The 21,688-nt window shown below is 39.8% G+C and overlaps 1 protein-coding gene across 4 annotated transcripts in view; it reads left to right on the forward strand.

Moving 5' to 3' along the window:
- adcy8 (adenylate cyclase 8 (brain)) overlaps positions 1 to 21,688 on the forward strand; it is a 57,170-nt gene that overhangs the window by 20,347 nt on the left and 15,135 nt on the right. For 2 of the 4 annotated variants that reach the window (XM_077505552.1, XM_077505544.1), the window contains exons 2-8: positions 3,827 to 3,976; positions 8,542 to 8,672; positions 9,898 to 10,009; positions 10,093 to 10,220; positions 12,107 to 12,265; positions 12,791 to 13,070; positions 19,351 to 19,548. In XM_077505552.1, the coding sequence (XP_077361678.1) occupies positions 3,827 to 3,976; positions 8,542 to 8,672; positions 9,898 to 10,009; positions 10,093 to 10,220; positions 12,107 to 12,265; positions 12,791 to 13,070; positions 19,351 to 19,548 (1,158 nt within the window). Of the gene's footprint in view, positions 1 to 3,826; positions 3,977 to 8,541; positions 8,673 to 9,897; positions 10,010 to 10,092; positions 10,221 to 12,106; positions 12,266 to 12,790; positions 13,071 to 13,883; positions 13,908 to 19,200; positions 19,276 to 19,350; positions 19,549 to 21,688 lie in introns of all 4 variants that reach the window. The other 2 variants (XM_077505559.1, XM_077505568.1) reach the window with 2 other exon arrangements.

The following is a 21,688-nucleotide window of genomic DNA, read 5'->3' on the forward strand; positions in this document are numbered from 1 at the left end:
ATGGTTAGCGCGCGAGTCGCGTTGAAGACGATCGCGGGTGACGCGAGCGTTGTTGGCGGCGGCGCTGATGTCTGAGGAGTCCGTGCGCGCGTGTGCGCGCGTGTGCGTGTGTTTGTTGCCATGGTGATGCGGTCCGGCGCGGTCAGTCCAGATCACGCTGATGATGTTTGATGCAAACATACGGGAAGAAAACCAAAATCCAGTTAGCTGCCTGTGAACAGTGTGAATGTTGAAATAAATTTCATTTCGTCGTCAAGCCGACGTTGACGATGATCCCAAAATACGTTCGTATCATCGCAAACTCACATTACAAGTAAATTGATGATTAGATTTGAGGGGAAAATACACAGCAACATTGACGAACAATTACTACTTTACTACGCGAATACAAATATGAAATGAAGCTGGAGCTGCTGTTCAGAATTGAAAAGATGAACCAAAGAAGAACTGTCAAGTTCAAGTTGATCTTTCCTCTGGTCTCCCGACCTTCTCAACTTCACGATTGTGGCGAGACTTTGGTGAAGGCTAATTGCATTTTTTTTTTTTTTTTAATTAGGTTTCAGGTGAACTAATGAGCACAAATTCACACGCACACACACGCAAAAAAAAAAAGAGCAATTATGATATGTTGAATCAATAAGTGCTGAATGAACAATTCTGAGCTCTAAAAAAATATATAATAGTAATAATAATAATAATTTCTATTTTTATGTATCTAAGTTCTTCATTCATTTTTTTAAAATTATTTTTAATTTAATCCTGCCAAATATCCAATTGGCATTGTTAAAAAAAAAATAAAAAATCCACGTTGGTTAGGCGCAAGTTAAAAGCGTCCAAAAATGATTGCTGTGAAAAACAATAACCTGCAACTCGCTATCGATAAAGCAATCGTGTTTCTTTGGTGTGTGCGTGTCTTGTGAACGTCTTTTTCCATGCGACATGTTCCCGCTCCTAATGAGCGCTCGTTAAAAACGTCCACCTGGGTGGCGGTTGGCGGAGTTCCAAAACAGCTCGTGTGCAGTAAGGGGGAGGGGCTTGTGGGGGCGGAGCTTGCATTTGACTGGCCTTGGGGACTGTCTGAGACCTTTCGGGGCCACAGCCAAGAAATTGAATCAGTTGCCGATGTCGTCAACAACGATCCTCCTCATCCTCCCGAAATCAACAAAATCAACAAAATCAACGAAATCAACGAAATCAACTCTCGCTTTGCTTGCCGCCGTCCGGTCACGGAGCGGTCGCCACCTGCGCCGACGTGTTTGCCCTCCACTCCCCAATCTTCTTGTTTTTTTCTGCCCCGTTGGCTGCACGCACAGTTGGGACCAAAATAAACCAATAAAATGGAGGTCAACAAACAATGTTCAACCTCATAATAAGCCACAAAACAACCTGAAAAATTCAATTATTTTTGGACAAAAGTACTGCCACAATTTATTTTTATTTATTTTTTGACTAAACTCAACAATTGGGTTGTTGTGTACAAAAAAAAAAAGCAACCTCCTAAAAACAGTGAATAGCAATAATCCTTAACTCATTGACTGGCAGCCATTTTGAGTGAAGCCAACCGCCTGTTTGACTGGATTTGGACTGATTTTGCAAGGCCCACACAATATTGTGGTGCTACACAAACATGGACCCTACCAAAAAAAAGATGAGAGTCTCTTCTTTCATCATTTCATGTTTGCATTTTGCAGCAATTAAGATTAGAATATAGCTAAGTTTCATCAATTTCCACATTGCTGGTGAAAACGATGGCAAAAAGAGCTTGTTGCAACATGGTTGATCTCTTATACTCTGCTGCCACCTGATGGCCGTTTTTGTAATAACTACCATTGCTTCAAGCATTCTCTTCAGTTCAGAGGCTGCATCAAAGCCTTCTGTATGCTCGAGCATAAAAAAAGACGTATTTATACGTTTTTTTTAATTTTTTATGCTCGAGCATACAGAAGGCTTTGATGCAGCCTCTCAACTGCAGAAAACAGTTGAAGCAATGGTAGTTATTACACAAACGGCCAGCGGGTGGCAGCAGAGCAAAGGAGACCACCAGGGCCATCGAGAAAACAAAAAAAAAGCTCAATTACTTACAATTTGAAATCGATTTGTGAAAACTGATGAAACTTGGCTCTCTTCTAATGCTAATTGCTGCAAAACGGAAACAGATAGAAACGTACTTTTTTTTTTTTTTTTCCTGACGAAAGAAGAGACTTTCATCTTTCTTTTTGGTAGGTTCCATAGCAATAGAATATTCTGTGGGCCTTGCAAAATCAGTCCAAATCCAGTAAAACAGCCGGGAGGGAATGAACGGGATTGCGAAATGCGAAAATGGCGGCGAGTGAATTCAACTATAAACATTTTTTGGCTAACCACATGATATGGAAAAATGAAATGACATAAAATCAAGAAATAATAATGCATTCAAACTGATCACCAGCATTAACTCAGGAGCACAATATTAAAAAAAAAAACAACAACTTTAACCTGCAAAACAAAAATAGAAAATAATTCGTGCTGATTTTTTATTTTTTTTGCTGCGTGCAAAGTGCGCATGCTCATTGCAAACAAAACCCGACACCACCGAGCGAATGCTCCCTGCGCACACTCTACCAACAATGAGAGCGCCGCTGCCCCCTAATGTCGTGGAGGTGCAATTGCACTTTATTCTGGGACATAAAAACAAATAATACAAAAAAATAACAAATAAAAAAGCATGTTCAAACGCGCCCCCCTTGATGGAGCCTCGCACCCCCCTGGGTGGGGGCCACACCCACAATCTCTCGCTTTCTGACTTTGACCTTTGACCAGAATGACAATCCAGCGCGTTGTGAACTAAACAAGCATTTCTCGCGTCGGCGTCGGCGCACAACTTTTACGATGAGTCATTTGGTGTGCGTAACCGCCAGACGCCTCTTGTGGGCCAACATGAGCGTCCTGGACGACCTTTGACATCAAAAGCAGAGAAAAAACCTGCCGGCGCTCGTCCACCATGCTAATTACCCTCGGGGGGGGCGTGCGCGCGTGTGTGCGCGTTTGCGTGCGTGTTCCAGTGTCTGTTTGATGGTGTTACATCATCTCTGCCCTCCAACATGGGAGGTGCGTCATGTGACCTGCTGGCCATCACATGTTGAACAAACAAGCTAAAGACTTCAAATCAGCTTTGCTAGCAAGACGTCAAAGTAAACACGCCGAAAAGAAAAAAGACAAACTCGCTGTTCTGTTTTGGTTACATGATGACAGATCCAAAATTAGCAACTTGGTTCTTCGTGCTTACTCGTTTGCTCCCAAAAACGTGTAAATACGTTCTATTTTAAATGTATTAAGTGTCCCAAAGACGTATTTATACTTTTTTTTTTTAATCGTTTTTATTAGGGATGTTCGATACCACTTTTTTTTCAGACCCTCAGTACTCACCGATACCGACTGCCGATGCCAGTAGTACATTTTGACAAATGAAAAATGTGCAGTTTGATGTACTCGGAACCTTTACATTCGCTTCAAGCCGGTTTTTTGTTCCGCCCTTAGAGTGTGAGTTCAAACTTTTTGGGGGTTTGTCAAAATTTTACGTTCGCCTTCATCTGACTATTAGTGCCAATTTTAAACATAGACCATGCCTTGTAAAAATTAAACTGCACTAAAAAAAACAAACTAGCCACCAGGGGGTGCTAGAACCGCACAAATGGACTGTTTTTTTTTTAACAGATGTTTCAATTTTAATATCATGACATGAGGATGAGGATATATCGCGGCAGTTTTAATATCGCAATATTTTCACGACGTAAGCAATCAGCGGCAGTTGACCAAATGGCAAACGTTCTGCTAACCGTGTTTGCAGGTGGCGGCCCAGACGGTTCTGTTCATGTGCATGAACACGGCGGGGATCTTCATCAGCTACCTGTCGGACCGCGCCCAGCGGCAGGCCTTCCTGGAAACGCGCCGATGCATCGAGGCACGCTTGCGTCTGGAGACGGAGAATCAGAGACAGGTCAGCTCCTCCACGGGGAAAAGTCTGCTCGGGTCGGGCCGATTATCGGCCGGGCCAGAACGCCAAATATCGCCATCATCGACCTTTTCACGAATCGGCACATTTAGCCGAATTGAAGGTTTTCGGCGGGATTTGTTTGATGTTTTTTTTTTACCGCCTGAGACGATATTTTGAAAGCTTTTTGCGAAACTTGACGAAATCCCCAAATGAGATACATGAGATACAATTTCTACGTTATATATATTTTAAAAAAATGACGCTGACGCTGGGAACTCCCGACAATTAAGAAATTCAGTTGAAATTTTCCATTTTAATTCGTTTTGAATTTAGCTTAACACATGCTGATCACCATGGAAAGTCCGTCAAATTTTTTGTTACAATTTTTCAACAAAGTTGTCGATTCTTTATTTGTTTAAGTGTTTCACTCCCAACCGTTTTCACTGAAGCAAACCACCTTTCACTGTTTTACTAGATTTGGACTGATTTTGCAAGACCCACAAAATATTGGATTCTATTGCTATCAAAACAATGGAACCTACCAAAAGAAAGATTTGAGTCTCTTCTTTCATCGGGAAAATAAAAAGTATATTTGTGTCTGCTTCCGTTTTGCAGCAATTAGCATTAGCATATGGCTAAGTTTCATTATTATTCACACATATAAATTAGAACTGCGAATATTTGAGCTTTTTTTTTTCAACATGGCCCTGGTTGATCTCTTATACTCTGCTGCCACCCGCTGGCCCTTTTGGTAATTACCATTGTTTCAAAGTATTCTCTTCAGTTCAGAGGCTGCATCAAAGCCTTCTGTATGCCCTAGCATAAAAAAATAAAACATAAAAACGTATAAATACGTCTTTGGGAAGGATATTTTAAATAGAACATATTTATACGTAATTCAGTCTCTGGTGTAATAACCTTATTTATTGATTGATTGAATTTTTATTTTTCATTTATTATTATTATTATTATTATTATTATTATTATTAATTCAATCTCTGGTGTAATCACCTTATATATTGATTGATTGAATTTGTATTTTTCATTTTCTTCTTCTTCTACTTATTATTATTATTATTATTATAATAATTGTTATTATTATTATTATTAATTCAATCTCTGGTGTAATAACCTTATTTATTGATTGACTGAATTTTAATTTTTTATTTTATTATTATTATTATTATTATTATTATTATTATTATTATTATTATTAATTCAATCTCTGGTGTAATCACCTTATATATTGATTGATTGAATTTGTATTTTTCATTTTCTTCTTCTTCTACTTATTATTATTATTATTATTATAATAATTGTTATTATTATTATTATTAATTCAATCTCTGGTGTAATAACCTTATTTATTGATTGACTGAATTTTTATTTTTTATTTTATTATTATTATTATTATTATTATTATTATTATTAATTCAGTCTCTGGTGTAATAACCTTATTTATTGATTGATTGAATTTTTATTTTTCATTTATTATTATTATTATTATTATTAATTCAATCTCTGGTGTAATCACCTTATTTATTGATTGATTGAATTTTTATTTTTCATTTATTATTATTATTATTATTATTATTATTAATTCAATCTCTGGTGTAATCACCTTATTTATTGATTGATTGAATTTTTATTTTTCATTTATTATTATTATTATTATTATTATTATTATTATTATTATTAATTCAATCTCTGGTGTAATAACCTTATTTATTGATTGATTGAATTATTTTTTAATTTTATTATCTGCTGAACATCCAATTTATCGGTATTGGCTTCGAAAAAAACAAAACAAATCGGTTTATATCACGCACGTTTGTGACAATTATTTTTGTGCGGTTCACTTTCCGTCCGCTCGACACGTTTGACGCGAGCGGCGATTGATGGATTTGCGTTGACGGCGTTTGCGACTCGCCCGACAAACGCGGCCGCCGTCCGTCCGCTGTCACACGCACGCAAACAAACAAACACTCGAGGGAGCGAGCGATCGATCGATCGCCGTTTGTTTACGCGCAGAAATCTTTTCCCAGCATCTGCTTTCCTGGAAGGCGTGACGAGCTCGGCCACGGCTGGAATGGAAAGAGGGGGCGTGGCTCCATGAAGAGCCAATCACGGATCAGAGATTGACGCGTGTTGTGCAGGAGATGAAAGTCACTTCAGGGCTGAGCAATTCATCGAAATTCAATTACAATTTCAATTATTATGCTCCACAATGACAAAATCTGAATAATCGTGAAAAAATAAATAAATATATTGAAACTAATTTTTGAGTTGTTTACATTTATACATTTCTACTTAAAAAAAAATGTTAAAATAACTAATTTATTAAATTTCGGTTCATCCAAAAAGAAATTGCATAATTGTGTTTCAAAGAATTTTATTTGTCTTAATATTTTTGTATTTGTTTACGTTTAAACATTTCCTTGTTTGTACCAAAAAAAAATAAAAAATCAGCCTACTGCACGAGCTGCACTCCAACTTCAAGTTTTTGCCAACATAAATAAATACATAAATAAATAAATAAATAAAATCACTTTGGTACAACTTCCATAATTATGGTGTTTATTTTTTTTTTGGTCTTAATATTTTTAAATGCTTAAACATTTTCTTGTTTTGTAACAAAAAAATAAATAATCGTTTGAATAATCGTGATTTCAATTATTGCCAAAATAATCGTGATTATTATTTTTTTCCATCATCGAGCAGCCTTACTTCTGCCCATCATTTTTCATTCATTTTTCATCATTGTTTTCATTGACGTGCCTGGAATCGGTTTCAGATCCACGCAAGTCATCAAAGTGGACTTCAGGATCCAGATCGAATGTAAATTCTAAATCTAGACATCCATCCATCCATCCATCCATTTTCTTAGCCGCTTTTCCTCACAAGGCTCGCGGGGGTTTGCTGGAGCCCATCCCAGCTGGCTTCAGGCAGTAGGCGGGGTCCAACGTGGCCTCAACTTCTTGCCAGCCAATCCAGATCCATCTCGCCATCCATCCGTTTTTTTTTCGTCCTCGCGAGGCTTGCGGCGGTCGAGCCGATCTCAACTGTCCATCGACACTTTCCGGTGTGACGTCACGTTCAAGTGACTTTCGAAAACAAATCGGTGTGCGATGATGGCTGTAAACGTGCGCTCTGCTTGTTAGCAGCTAGCGAGCTAAGCTAGCTTGAAGACTTCGATAGACAGCAAGACGAGTCTATCCGGACACAAACGATTTCATGAATGATAATTCCTGACAATTGGACGTACGACGTACTGTTTCAACCAAAAACAACATTACCTTCGGCTTCCATTTGCACTTTGTCCTCCATTTTGTGTAGCTAGCCTCTCCGAACGCTTTCAATGAGTCGCAGCAATGTCGGGTCCTACTCGGGACGATTTTTGTGACACTTGACGCATTTTCCACTTTTTTAACAAAAATCAAGGTCTCTCCCTTTATTTGTTATGGGGGGCTTGCCCTCCAGGAGGTGGAGTGGGAGCTAAGCAACGAGGTCAGCTCGAAGGTTCTAGAGGCGGGGACACCCAGAACTGGTTTGCCAGCCAATCACAACGACCGCCTCAGGACAATTTTCAGCATCCAATTAATCGACCACGCACGATTTTGGAATGTGGGCGGAACCCGAAGTACACGGAGAAAACCCACGCGGGCACATGGAGACCGTGCAAATTCCACACAGGAAGTTCCGATCCAGTTCCATTTAAATCATTTGTTATAAACTGGATTTTAAAATAAATGCCTCAATTGAGTTTGTTTTGAAACTGGGCTTCCGATCCAAATTCTAAACGAGATCATATTCAGATCCATTTTGACCGTAAACTGGACTTAAACGTTCAGATGCTGATCTGTTCAGGTTCTGGACTACTGTGGGTGTAAACTGAGTTTAAAATTTCAGCTCTATATCCAGCATAGTTGTGAACTGGACTGAAACTTTCAAATCGAGATCACACCTGGTTGTAAAAGTGGACTTCAAAGTCGGCACCAGTCAGATCCAGATCTAGTGTGGTTGTGAAATTGGGATCAAAAGTTTAGACCCAGTTCAAACACAATCCTAAACTCAGTTTACTTGTTCTGACCAACATTTATTTTGAATGTAAACAGTGTAAAAGTTGAAATCCTGATCCAGGTCAAAGTCGTAAACCAGACTGAAAAGAAAATCGGATTGTGGTCGTAAGGTCCAGATCCATTGTGGTCTTGATCTGGTCTTTAAAGATCCACTCCAGTCAAATCCAGATCCAATGTTGTTGTAAAGTGGCCCTAAAAATCCTAATCCAAATCCAGGATCGTCTTAAACTGGACTGATATTATTGACTTCCAGATTCAATCTGGTTGCAAATTGGACTGTAAAGTTCCGATTCAGGTCCAGCATCAGCTAAACTAAAGCATTCAAATCCATTAGAAAGTCCAATTTAGATCCGGCATCGTCTTTCATGACATAAAAGTTGAGATCCAGGTCTAGCATGGACTTTGGTCAACTTTTTGTAGCTGTTCTTAAGAGAATCCTGTTGTTTCTGTCCCAGCTTATCACCTGCAATGTTTCCATTGTCTCCTCAGGAGCGTCTGGTCCTCTCCGTCCTACCTCGCTTCGTGGTTCTGGAAATGATCAACGACATGACCAACGTGGAGGATGAAAACCTCCAACATCAGTTCCACCGGATCTACATCCACCGCTACGAGAATGTCAGGTCAGACTCAGTGAGGGTCCTAAATTGTCCTATATCACTGACGGAGACCCACAGGTGGACACCAATTGGCCCAGAAGTCACCGTGCAGACGTCTTGTCCCGGCGACCTCCAGGCAAATTGGTCTCCGGACCTTCGTGAAGGTTTCTTTTTGCCAGGCCAGTTCTCAGTTGGTCAGTCATGTTGACGTCTCCTCCGTCTACTTAAGTCTCCAGCAGAGACTCTCTCGGAGATGTCGCAAAGATCTTGCAGAGACGTCTCTCCAGTTGTGGACAGGATCTGAGAGACCTGCTGGAGACTTGAAAAGTTCACATAGGGACTTTGCAGAGATCTCCGTCAATTAGCGGGGACTTTAATCCCCTTGGTCTTCATCAGGTCTGAGAGATGTCACGGATAATAACCTCGTGGAGACACGTACCCTCTCGCCTACTCGGAAACTCGAAAAAGCCACCTGGTTTCGTGGTTGAAGGGTTTTGAAGTCATCTCCACAACATTCCCGAGTCTCGGCGATGTCACGGAGAACTCCTCGAGCCTATTTCAAGAGTCTCCTTTGCCTGAAGACTTGCGTCCATTTCCCCGCCACTTTTATGAAGTGCATCCCCCAAGTGGCCCCGCCCAGTAATTGCTCAATAAGACATGAACAATGGAGCCGTTACAGTGGCTGTAAATTAACTCATTCACTCCCAAAAACGTATTTATACGTCTTTTAGGTTTTTGTATGCTAGAGTTTTTGTATGAAGGCTTTGATGCAGTTTCTGACCTGAAGCAGTTGCTTAAAGCGATGGTACTTATTACAATAAAAAGAAAAAAAGAAAAAAAAATGGCCAGCAGGTGGCAGCAAAGTATAAGACATCAACCAAGTCCATGTTGCAACAAGCGCTTTTTACCAGTATTTTCAACAGGCTAATTCTAATGCTAATTGCTACAAAACATATAAACAGATAAAAAAATATATATATATTGTAATTTTTTCTTTTTTCTTTTTTTTCCCTGATGAAAGAAGAGACACTTTTTTTTTGGTAGGTTCCATGTTTTGATAGCAATAGAACATGAAAATGGTGAATGAGTTAACTACAAATACGGCGATACTCGTGCAGGCGTATGGATAATCGTCGCGAGACAAAGCATCACGATTTCTCTCGATCGATCTCGATATATATATCGGCACGCTCGTAATGGCGAACCCCCAAAGTGACGTTTCTGTTGTTTGTTTTTTTTTTTTATCCAGCATTCTTTTCGCAGACGTGAAAGGTTTCACAAATCTTTCCACGACGCTGTCGGCTCAGGAGCTGGTGCGGATGCTGAACGAGCTCTTCGCGCGCTTCGACCGCCTGGCACACGTGAGCGCGGCCGGCGCCGAACCCGTACGTTGCCGCACGCGCCCGCCGGCGAAGGCTGAGGCGGCTCCCGCTGTGCTTTGCAGGAGCATCACTGCCTGCGCATCAAGATCCTGGGGGACTGTTACTACTGCGTGTCGGGTCTTCCCGAGGCGCGGCAGGACCACGCCCACTGCTGCGTGGAGATGGGCCTCAGCATGATCAAAACCATCAGGTGAGCCCCTCGCACGCCGACCACCAAATCACATGTGACGTCGGTTTTTCTGTCAAGGAATGATCGCAAACTTGACCGCACGCGAACTCGGAAATCTTCCACTCACATGGACAAACAAGTCGTCTGAGTTCCAACTGTGTTTTGTTTTCGCATCATTAGGGTGGGAAAACACCGACGGAACTCGGGCGTGGAAACCAAATAAAACGAGAGGGTGAGGAGGGGATTCTTTTCGAGCAGCGGTCTGCAACCTGCGGCTCTTTATTCCCTCTCCTGTGGCTCCGTGTGGATCGATAAATAAATACATAAATACATACATATTTTTACATAGCTAGTTGTATTTTTTAAGATAAAATATTCTTCAAATGAATTAATGATTTAGATAAAAAAGAAGAATTAGATATTCAAAAAATGTCAGACCAGATTTTGAAGTTGTCAGAAAAAGACGAATAAAGTTTTAAAAAAATGACCATAAAATATCCAAAAAGGAAGATGAAAAGCAGAAATTTATCATAAAATATCCGTGAAATTGCCAAAAAACAAACAAACAAACAAAATAAAAAACAGATAATTGAATAAAAAAGGCAGAAAATGTTCAAAAAAAATAAAGGCAGAAAATTAAAATAAACTATTCCCCCCCCAAAAAAAGATAAAATAAATCAGAAAATGGATTTTAAAAAAAAAAATGAATGAATGAATGAATGAAATGTCCAAAAACAAAAGAGGAAATCTCTCAAATGGTAAGTGTCCACAAAATTGCCAAACATGTCAGAAATCTTCTTTGAAAAAGGCAGAAAAAAGAGAGAGAGAGAGTCCGAAAACGATCATATGTCTATACAATCGTCGATAATTTCATGATTGTAGCAGAAAGTCTGACAATTAATGGGGAAAAAAATCAGAAAAGGAAAGGTTGAAGAAAATGAATGTGTAAGTATCTGATCATTATTTTTCCCATAATCGAGCAGCCCTACGGCAAAGTTCCATTTTTACTGGGCTGGCAGTGAATGAGTTAAAAGGAACACATCTGTTTAAAAAAAAAAAAAGTCAGGTTGATTTCCATTTGTGCAGTTCTAGCTAGTGGCTATTTTATTAGTGCAATTTAATTTTCATTAGGGATGTTTTGGCCTTCTATGTTTAAAATCTGTGCTAATTCAGATGAAGGGGAACCAAATTTGCTTGTGAAGCGATCAATGTGTGCCTCGATATTGTTATTAGAGATTGTAGGTGCTTTATATGCTTTGCTGTTATGTACAAAAGCACAATATTGTGCTTTTTTTTTTTAATATGAGCTTCTTTTTTACAATATTGTGTGTATTTTTTTGTATCCTCCCCACAATATCGTGTAGGGGTGTGAATTGCCTCGTACCTGACGATTGGATTCGTATCACGATTCACAGGTCACGATTCGATTCGATACCGATTAATCCCGATACGAATTTATAAGTCGATTGTTGCGATTTTTTTTCATTCAAATTTAGAAAATACTAATCAGTAAGCTTGTAGAGTGTAAGATTGATATGAAAATGTATGATTTATTGATCTTATAGAGGTTGTAATCTGTTTCATGTTTGAACAGCATTAAAATAAAATATTAAGGCTTAATGTTCCGTTCATATAACATTCTTCCATGCTCAAGGTGCGAATCCTAACCCGAAGTCAGACGTTTTGTTGAATATTTTTCCATTAAAAATGGAAGTTGAAAAATCGATTCTGCCGCCTATTGAATCGATTCGAGAATTGCGCGATGTAGCATCGCGATATATTGCCGAATCGATTTTTTTTTAACAGCCCTAATATCGTGATAATTACCGTATCGTGATGTTTGGATATCGTTACATCCCTACTGTCGTCCGATTGTTTGTTTGTTTTTTGTGTGCGTTTGCCGGCAGGTACGTGCGCTCGCGCACCAAACACGACATCGACATGCGCATCGGGATCCACTCGGGCTCGGTGCTGTGCGGCGTGCTGGGCCTCAGGAAGTGGCAGTTCGACGTCTGGTCCTGGGACGTCGACATCGCCAACAAGCTCGAGTCCGGAGGCATACCGGGGTGAGGGATCGACGCCGTTTTTTTTCTAAAGCGCTTTCAAACGAGCAAGACCGCATGGAGCAAAAAATGAATAACATTAAAACCGTAAACGCCACAAAACGCGTCATACCGAATTCAAAGATCGGTACTGGCAACAGAAAAGTCTCGATTCCCCTCTTTTTAGAGGGGGTGTAATATTACGAGGGAAAGAAAAACTCATAAATTTACGAGTATATAGTAGCAAATTTTCCACTTTGAAAAGTGGAAAATTAAGGCCAGTGAAAAGAAGAAAATAAGTTTGGCAGGATTCTCACTTTATTCTCAGAATTTTCACTTTCAAGTCCGAATTGTGACTTTATGAGCACTAATAAAGTCACAATTCTGACTAATTGCTAGCTTCTGATTGGTTAGTGTGAGTCAGCTGAAAGGGGACCAGGAAGACGAGTAGAGTTTAAATGAAGAAGAAATTCGTTTTGATTTGATCAAGAGTTTTCGGTTATGAGCCAGCAAGCCAGCAAGCGATGGTGACGCGAGCGCCCTCCGCAGGCGCATCCACATCTCCAAAGCGGCCCTGGACTGCCTGAACGGCGACTACGAGGTGGAGGCGGGCCACGGCAAGGACCGCAACGACTTCCTGCGCCGCCACAACATCGAGACGTACCTCATCAAGCAGCCGGACGACAGCCTGCTGGCCCTGCCCGAGGACATCGTGAAGGAGGCGGCCGGCGCCGCCGCCGACCGCCGCGCCAGCGCCAGCGCCGCCACCTTCAACGAGGCGTCGTGGAGCCCCGAGCTGCCCTTCGACAACATCGTGGGCAAGCAGAACGTGAGTGGCGGCCCAGACCGTCGCCTTGTTTGCATGCGTTCTTCTTTCTTTTTTTGGGGGTCTCGCCTGTGCTGGAAAGATGCTGTTGCCGTGGAAACGAGTGTGTGTGCGTCCTCGTTGTGTTTTTGCCGGTAAGCTTGTTTTCGGCACTTTCATTCTTCTCCGTTTTAACTCATTCGATCCCAAAAACATGTAAACACGTTTTTTACATGTTGTCCTTCACTCCCAAAAACGTGTTTACACGTTTTTGGTTTTGTTTTTAATGCAAGAGTGACAAGCCGGTAAACTTGTTTTCGGCACTTTCATTCTTCTCCGTTTGAACTCATTCGATCCCAAAAACATGTAAACACGTTTTTTATATTTTGTCCTTCACTCACAAAAACGTATTTACACGTTTTTTGTTTTGTTTTTAATGCAAGAGTGACAAGCCGGTAAACTTGTTTTCGTCACTTTCATTCTTTTCCGTTTTAACTCATCCGATCCCAAAAACATGTAAACACGTTTTTTATATGTTGTCCTTCACTCCCAAAAACGTGTTTACACGTTTTTGGTTTTGTTTTTAATGCAAGATACAGCTTCTGAAAGGGAGAGGTGGCTTAAAGCTATGGTAGGTATTTAGAAAAAAAAAAAAGACGGCCAGCAGGTGGCAGCACAATATAAGAGGTCAATCAGGCCCTTGTTGCAACAAGCTCGTTTTGGCAGTGTTTTCACCAGGAATGTAATATTGATGAAACTTGGCTAATTTCTAATGCTAATTGATGCAAAACGGAAACAGATACAAATATACTTTTTTTTTTTTTTTTCCTGACCAAGGAAGGGACTCGAAGCTTTCTTTTGGTAGGTTCCATGTTTTGATAGCAATAGAACACAATATTCTGTGAGGATGATTGCGCTTGTGCGTCCTCGTTGTGTTTTTGCTGCCGTGACAAGCCGGTAAGCTTGTTTTCGTCACTTTCATTCTTTTCCGTTTTAACTCATTCAATCCCAAAAACATGTAAACACGGTTTTTATATTTTGTCCTTCACTCCCAATCACGTGTTTACACATTTTTTATTTTTTTTTAATTCAAGAGCAGAAGGCTTTGATGCAGCTTCTGACAGGGAGAGGTGGCTTAAAGCAATGGTAGTTATTTAAAAAAAAAAAAAAAACTGCCAGCAGGTGGCAGCAGAGTACAAGAGATCAACCTTGTTGCAACAAGCTCTTTTTGTTTTCACCAGGAATGTGACTAATGATAAAACTATATTCTAAAGCTAATTGCTTCAAAATGGAAACAGATACAAAAATACTTTTTTTCCCTAACGAAAGAAGGGACTCTAATCTTTCTTTTGGTAGGTTCCATGTTTTGATAGCAATCGAAGACAATATTCTGTGTGCCTTGCAGAATCCGTGACAATCCAGTGAAACAGGCGGTTGGCTTCATTCAAAATGGCCGCCAGTCAATGAGTTAGGAAAGGTCTATATTTGGAATGGGGAGCGCGGCGACCTGTGGCTAACCTCCGCCCGCCGGCCGGTGCGCCGCTGCGGCTCCTTCACAGGCGCGCGGGTGTCCTTTGATGTTACGCGTTTGTCTTTCTTGGAACAAAAAAAAAAAAGTGGGGCCCCGCCCCCCTCACAATGGCGGCCGGCGGCCGCGCGTGCATATGAAAGAATCCTCACAAGAGTTCTGAAGCGTCTTTCATGTTGTCGCTTTTGGTCTTCCGGCTCCGCCTACTCTCGCCTCCCTCTACTCTCCCTACGCTACTTCTGTCCCGAAGCAAAGTCACAAATAAGCATTTGTGCATCACATTTTGTGGGTCAAAATCAGGGTTATTAAAGTTTTGGAGTTTTTTGTTTTTTTTAAATTGAATTAGTTTTCATTTGTTTTCAGGGTGGTTCTGTTAGTTTTTATTAGCTTAGTTATTTAATAAATGCTTCGTTTTAGTTAGTTTCAGTTTTAGTTGTTTGATTTTTTTTTTTTAAAACCCACCATGGGAGCGACATCAGCTGAAGGTGCTTTTCTATTGGATGCTGCTCGATGATGTCACTTCCGTGTGACACATTTTCAAGCTTCCTTTTCCGGTTAATATCAAAATAAAACATTTAAAATCAATCACGGTTTACGCATTAGATTAATTAGCAAAGACTAAAACAAAGGACATTTTTGCTTGTTTTAATTCGTTTTGTCAACATAAAATGTAGTTTCAGTTAGTTTTCGTTGTTTAAAAATCTTCGTTTTTGTTTTATTTCGTCAACGGAATTGTTTTTGCAATTTTGGTTTGAGTTTTTTCGTTCACTAAAATAACCTTGGTCAAAATTCACATTTTGCACTTCAGCAAAACACACTGTAAAGTCCCAAAAAACTTTGCTGTGCTCATGTCACTTACTGCGGGGTCGTTTGAGATCGTCTTCCTCTGCTCCTCTGAGCTAACTAGCAACGAGCCTCAGCTGGCTACTAGTCCGCCAAAACACGTTGCAGGGTCACTCCTCAGTCAGTAATTAACATCTCCGTGGCGGCGAATAAGCAACATGTCCGACTAGTTGCTTACTCGCGAAGGGACGACGGAGAAGACATGCTAATTGCTAAGCTAACCTTATGCTAACACGGCTAGCGTGTTCAACGCCACAATTAAGCGCTTGGGTGATCGGTTGCGCGTTTTACAGACGTCTGGCTGGAACCACATTAGCTAAAGCGTCCAACTTTCAACAGCAAAATAGCAGGAACAATTAATAAATATCTGCACTCTGGAGAGAAAATCATACTCGCTAAACAGAACCGGAACAGGAAATGAATTCAATTCCATTGCGGACTGTGTGAGTCAGTCAGGAGGAGTGGCCTATATGCTTTAAAGTATATTCATATACTGTCAAATATTTCCAATATCAGCCAAGTTATTAGTTTGTTATCGGAGTTTTGAGTTCATTTTGACTTTAGATGTCTGCGCAATAAATGTTCTCAACAGTTGGCTGCTATAAACAAAGCATGTGATTTGCTCTAATTACACTGGGGAACAATTAAAAAAAATATATATATATATATATCGAGTTTGATGCAGATTTAAACAAAAATTGGCACACTGATTCCAAAATTGCAGTCAGCTTTTTTTCTAGCGCGTCAGGTTCTTTCGCCACAGCTTCATCTCCAGATGAGCAAAAATTCCACTGATGAGCTGTCGTAAGTCTGTAGTAAGAAGAGCCGATTCCGATTGGACTCATCTACAGCTACACGGCAACTTTTTGCGCAATCACAAGGTCACTACGAGCAAGGTCTGCAAAAACAAAGAGGGCATTGTAAAACCGCCGCCAGTGATTTTCAATGCCTTGATTTGCTATCTTTAAGTCTGAGTGGACGAGTCAGTCCACACAACCAAAAAAGTAGCTGCACTTTTTTTTTTTTTTTTTATTTAACTGAAGCACAAAGGAGAAGAGTGTATCGCTACACGTCCTCCCTTAGTGTCGTCCCCATGTGGTTGATTCAAGGTCGTCCGTATCGCGTCTGTCGTCGTCTCTTTCACGCTCGACCGCATGCCTGCCGGCGACCGCTCGCTCTGCCCTATGCGGCGTCGCTGCGCTTTGACCTTAAAAGCGGCGTTAAGACGCACTTCTTGCCAAAAAGACGACTCACTTTCATACCTTACTCGGAACCGTCTTCCTTTTATCACAACACGAATGAAGTGCCGGTTTGGTCGGCCATGATGCTTCCTGTTCGACAGAAATACTGCAAACATACTATTATACGGACTCCAAATATATTATATATATGTAATTATATATGTTACAAATGTACCATTTTGTAAATGCCACTAACCAAATCAGCCTACCAAAAAGAACTAGAGCTTCGAGCAGCTTATAAAGGGACCGCACAACCGAGGCCATGTAAAATATAACCTCTATGGGGGATCAAAATGGCGGACTTCCTGTTACGTTTGTGATATGGCTCCAAAAGACTTCATGATAGGTTCGGTATGCCTCCCAATTTTAACAAGGTGAAAATGTTGTGCAAAAAATTTGAAGCGGGTTTTCTGTTCTGTTCACTCTTGACTTTCCTCAGGCTTCCGATTAGCTAGCTAAGGTTCAACAGCAGGCAGCGAGCGCCACCTCGCACATGGCAGCCTGTCGTCGATGTGTTCTATTATTACAATCGCGTTATTGTGGTGCGCTTCAAAATGGAACAAGAGGTTCTGACCCGGCAGCGTGAAGAGCTCGTCTGGTTTTGGAGAGCGCTTCTACGTTTGGAGTGTGGACGCTCGAGAGTGCGTCTCCGTTTGGAGAGGCGCTTGATTGCGGCCTGACTCAAGCACGTTTTCATTCACACATTTGGTCAGCTGGAGAGCGAATATTTTCAGGACGCCGATATTTCTCTTCCAAGCAAGCAAAGGGGGCTCTAAATTTTTTAGTGACGGGTATCTTCACTCCCTCATCATGCAATTTCAGTGTCTGCTGCTGCAGAAGTCAGGAAAAGACCGAGTCGCCTCACTCACTTCAACCGATTGTGAAATAACTCAAATTCAAAAAACATTTTCGTTGAAGGAAATACAATAAAAAACAAAAGAAAATGCTTAAAACGTAAACTTAACTGAAACTACATGAAACTAAACTACACTAAAACTAACAAAAGCTCTCGTGAAAATGTCCTTCGTTTTCGTCTTTGGCAATTAATTGAATACATGAACCTTTGATTTGAACTCTTTGACCGCCAAAAACATTTAATAACGATCAGTAAAATCACGACGTATATTGCCATAAGCGTTAAATAACGTCAACACATTTTTAAAATTTTATTCTCAGTGCAACGTATAAGTGTAGCGCTGCCTGGTCAATGGGTTGTGGAATCTAAAACACTCTTAACTATGGCCAGCAGATGGAAGCATTGTATCTCTTTTTGTCAAAGATCAAAAGTTTTTCTTTGATAACGTGTGGCAGTAAAAGAGTTAAATGTGGTTTATTTATTTGGATATTAATCGGAACAAGGAGGTTTGAAAAGGTGTCGCGCCGAAGTGACATCATCGAGCAGCAGCCAATAGAAAAGCAACTTCAGATGACCACTCCTTTGGAAAACACAATTTTGAGTCTCACTTGTCGACAGTCCCTCGAGGATTGCTTTTTATCCTTGTAAAATACACGTTACATTTTTTTTTTTAATGACATTTCCATTAAGGGTGGGAATCGGTGACTGTCTCACGATTCGATTCCGATTTTTGGGTCTGCGATTGGATTCAAAATTGATTCAAAATGATTCGATTGACAATGATTTCTGCTTCCTTTTATAGATGAGCAAATAATCGTCGTGATCTACTCCATGCTAACTCGCTAATGCTAATTAGCACGCTACTCGTGGCACTTTTATCCTTCAAGAAAGAACGGCTCTTCATACAATACGCTTTAGGAACGTATACAGAGAAGCATCTTAACTCATTCAAGCCCCAAAACGTGTCAAAATGTTTTTAATACTTTGTCATTCACTCCCAAAAACGTGTTTACATGTTTTTTTTTTTTAATGTTTTTTATGCAAGAGCATACAGAAGACTTTGATGGAGCTTCTGACATGAAGAGGTGGCTTAAAGCAATGAAAGTTTTTTTTTTTTAAATGGCCATCAGGTGGCAGCAGAGTATAAGAGATCAGCTATGTTGCAACAAGTTCTGTTTGTCAGTGATTTCACCAGGAATGTGAATATTGATGAAACTTAGCTATATTCTAATGCTAATGGCTGCAAAATGGAAACGTACAAATATACTTTTTTTTTCCTGATGAAAGAAGAGACTTTAATCTTTCTTTTTATAGGTTCCATGTTGTTATAGCAATGGAACACAATTTTCTGTGGGCCTTGCAAAATCTGTCAAAAGGGGGTTTAGTCTAAGTCTAACATCGTTCCCAGTACACAAACAGGGGCAAGACGGTATCAAGGAATTGAAATAAAATCGATTTTAGGACATTTAAAATCAATTCTGAATTGTACTAAATGAAAATCTTTTTTTTTTTTTGGCACACCTAATTCCCATTCTTTTCAATTGGGAAAGATGATTTGAAGTTCCGAGCGTTGTCACGGAACGAATGCAACTTGTATCTCAAGACGCCACTGAAGTTTCTTTGCTGTTTTTGTCCGTTTCTGTCGCGCGTGCATGTGTGAGAGTGTGAGCACTAACAGGACGCCAGCCGGCTTGCATTTTGCTCCTTTTTTTTGTTTTCCTTTCTCGTGTCGTTTGTGATCGTGCCGATGCGAGCGCGGAGGTAAGAAGGAGGTGTCGCAGCATGCGGTTCATTTCTATGTGCATGTGCTTTTCCCCCCCTTTTTTTTTTTTTTAGACTCTGGCCGCCCTAACCAGAAATTCCATAAATCTGCTTCCAAACCATCTCGCACAAGCTTTGCATGTCCACTCCGGTCCTGAGGAAATTAACAAGCGAATAGAGAGCGCCATCGACTTGCGGAGTGGCGATAAGTTGCGGAGAGAGCATATCAAACCGTTCTCGCTGATGTTTAAAGACTCCGGCCTGGAACACAAGGTAGCTAGCTGGGCCTTGGAGACGCTGATGCTGCTGCTTCTTTTGTTTTTTGTTTTTTTTTTTTTGTGCAGTTTCTGACTTTTCTTCTTTTGTTTCCATTCCTTTTGCTTTTCCCCTCCCTCCTTATAAAAGAAGCCAAACACTTCAAATCCATCATGAGTAAACTAAAGGCCAAAAATTGTACATTCTTGTTCTTCACTTTAGGAAAAGTGACATTTTTTAAAAAACTGTGCAAAATGGCCGACTCATCGGTCGGGCTGCAGCCGTCCAATATTTTGGTATTCGACGGAAAAAATTTTTCTATCGAATAAAGAAGTATTCGGATGAAATTACGGGCGCACTGATTTCTTTCATTTTGTGGGATCGGTGATGGGCCGATCCCGTACAAATAAACCGATCTTTTCCATCAATCTCATCTCTCTAAATAGGCTTTTATTTTTATTTGAGAGAAATATTTCATGTGCATTTAAAACAAACGGTTTGCATTATTTCACAGTAGGGATACACCGATAATCGGCCTGACCAATTATCGGCGCAGATATTGTGCACTTTGACAAATATCGGCATCGGCCTTTTTCAAAATCTGACGGCCGTTAAAAAGGTAAATCTAAAACCATTTGAATTTCAGGGAACAATTATTTAAAATTTCATTTCACTTTATAAGATGCTGCTGACCCTGGGAACCTACGGAACGTTTTGTTTTTGTTTGAAATTAGAAAAAAAAGGAATGTGAAAGATTGAAAATTTGAAGAAAAAATATTGAAAAAACTATAGATTATTATAGTTGTTACTTTTTTTTTTAAGTTTCCATGTAACTTTTTGTTTGAAATTTAAAATGAAAACTATTGTCTAAGATAAAAAAAAATAACATCTACATATCAAAAAGTCTGAAAAATTGTTTAATAAACATGTTTTAAGACATTACCACAAAGTCAATATTGGCATTTGTATTTTAACAATTTTTGACACCAATATTTTTTGCCCCCTTTTTTACGGAAAATGAATATCGGCACCACATATCAGTTTTCGGCCTCCTTGACCACTAATAATCGGCATCGGCATCGGTGGTATCTAAGATGATCCATTGCACCACAACCAAATAAGCAGGTACCCGAGGCAGAAAAAAAAAAAAATGCTGCATGCTTTTTTTTTTTTTTTTTTTTTTGTTACACAATGTACTCGAATTCATAGATAACTATGATATCTATGAGATATAGATATCTATATCTAAGACTAGATGTCGCGTCCAAATCTAACTATGATCTATCTGAAAATAAAAAACAAATTCAAATTGGAATATTTGATATGATCAAATTAGGGCCTTGAATATGTTAATAAATCATAACAACAAAAATTTTTCGAATGCTGTTTTTTTTTGACAATGGTTATTTCAAATTTTTTTGCGCCATCTCGGAAGTGTGATAACTAAGACATTTCTGAATATTTTTTTTGACTTCCAACCACTCCAAATGTTTAGTGGCTTGAGACCTATCCATACATGTATAGTTTGTATTTTATTTTGGAATTTCCGATGCCCTCTATGGACAATAAAAGCAATATTGTCCTAAGACACAAGTCTCAAACTCCAGTCCCCGATGGCCGCAGGCCTGCCTGCATGTTTTCCAGGTTTCGCTCCTCAAACATGGAGATGTTAAAAATACTAAGTGCAATTTCTGGAGAATTTGCATGGGAATGCCGAAAGCCGAATGCTGATAGCTGAATGCGAAGCTCAATGCTTATGAAATAAATTGGAAGATGAATTATGTGGAAATGACAAAGTTTTAATTGAAGGTGAAAGATAAAATGAATAAAAAGAAAAGCTGAACTGCAACTGAGTTGCAGTAAGATTCTTGCTCATCCACCTCACGTACATGCTTTGTATTAGCATCATGTCAAATCTGTTTTTATGCAATTACTAAAATAGTCATTGGGATTATCTGGCTTGATAGCCACATCTTTAAATGTTTGACAAAAATGAACATTTTTGTTCCTCTCTAAACTCCTGACAACAAAACTCCCAAATTCCAAACCCAAATATTGATCGGAATTGCTTTCCAGCATTCCCACATATGTTATTGTGATTTTTATTCTCCTCACTTTTTTGCCACGTAACAACTCCCACATGATGCTTCCAATTTAC

Source organism: Festucalex cinctus, chromosome 1 (assembly GCF_051991245.1).
Source record: "Festucalex cinctus isolate MCC-2025b chromosome 1, RoL_Fcin_1.0, whole genome shotgun sequence".
NCBI lineage: Eukaryota > Metazoa > Chordata > Actinopteri > Syngnathiformes > Syngnathidae > Festucalex > Festucalex cinctus.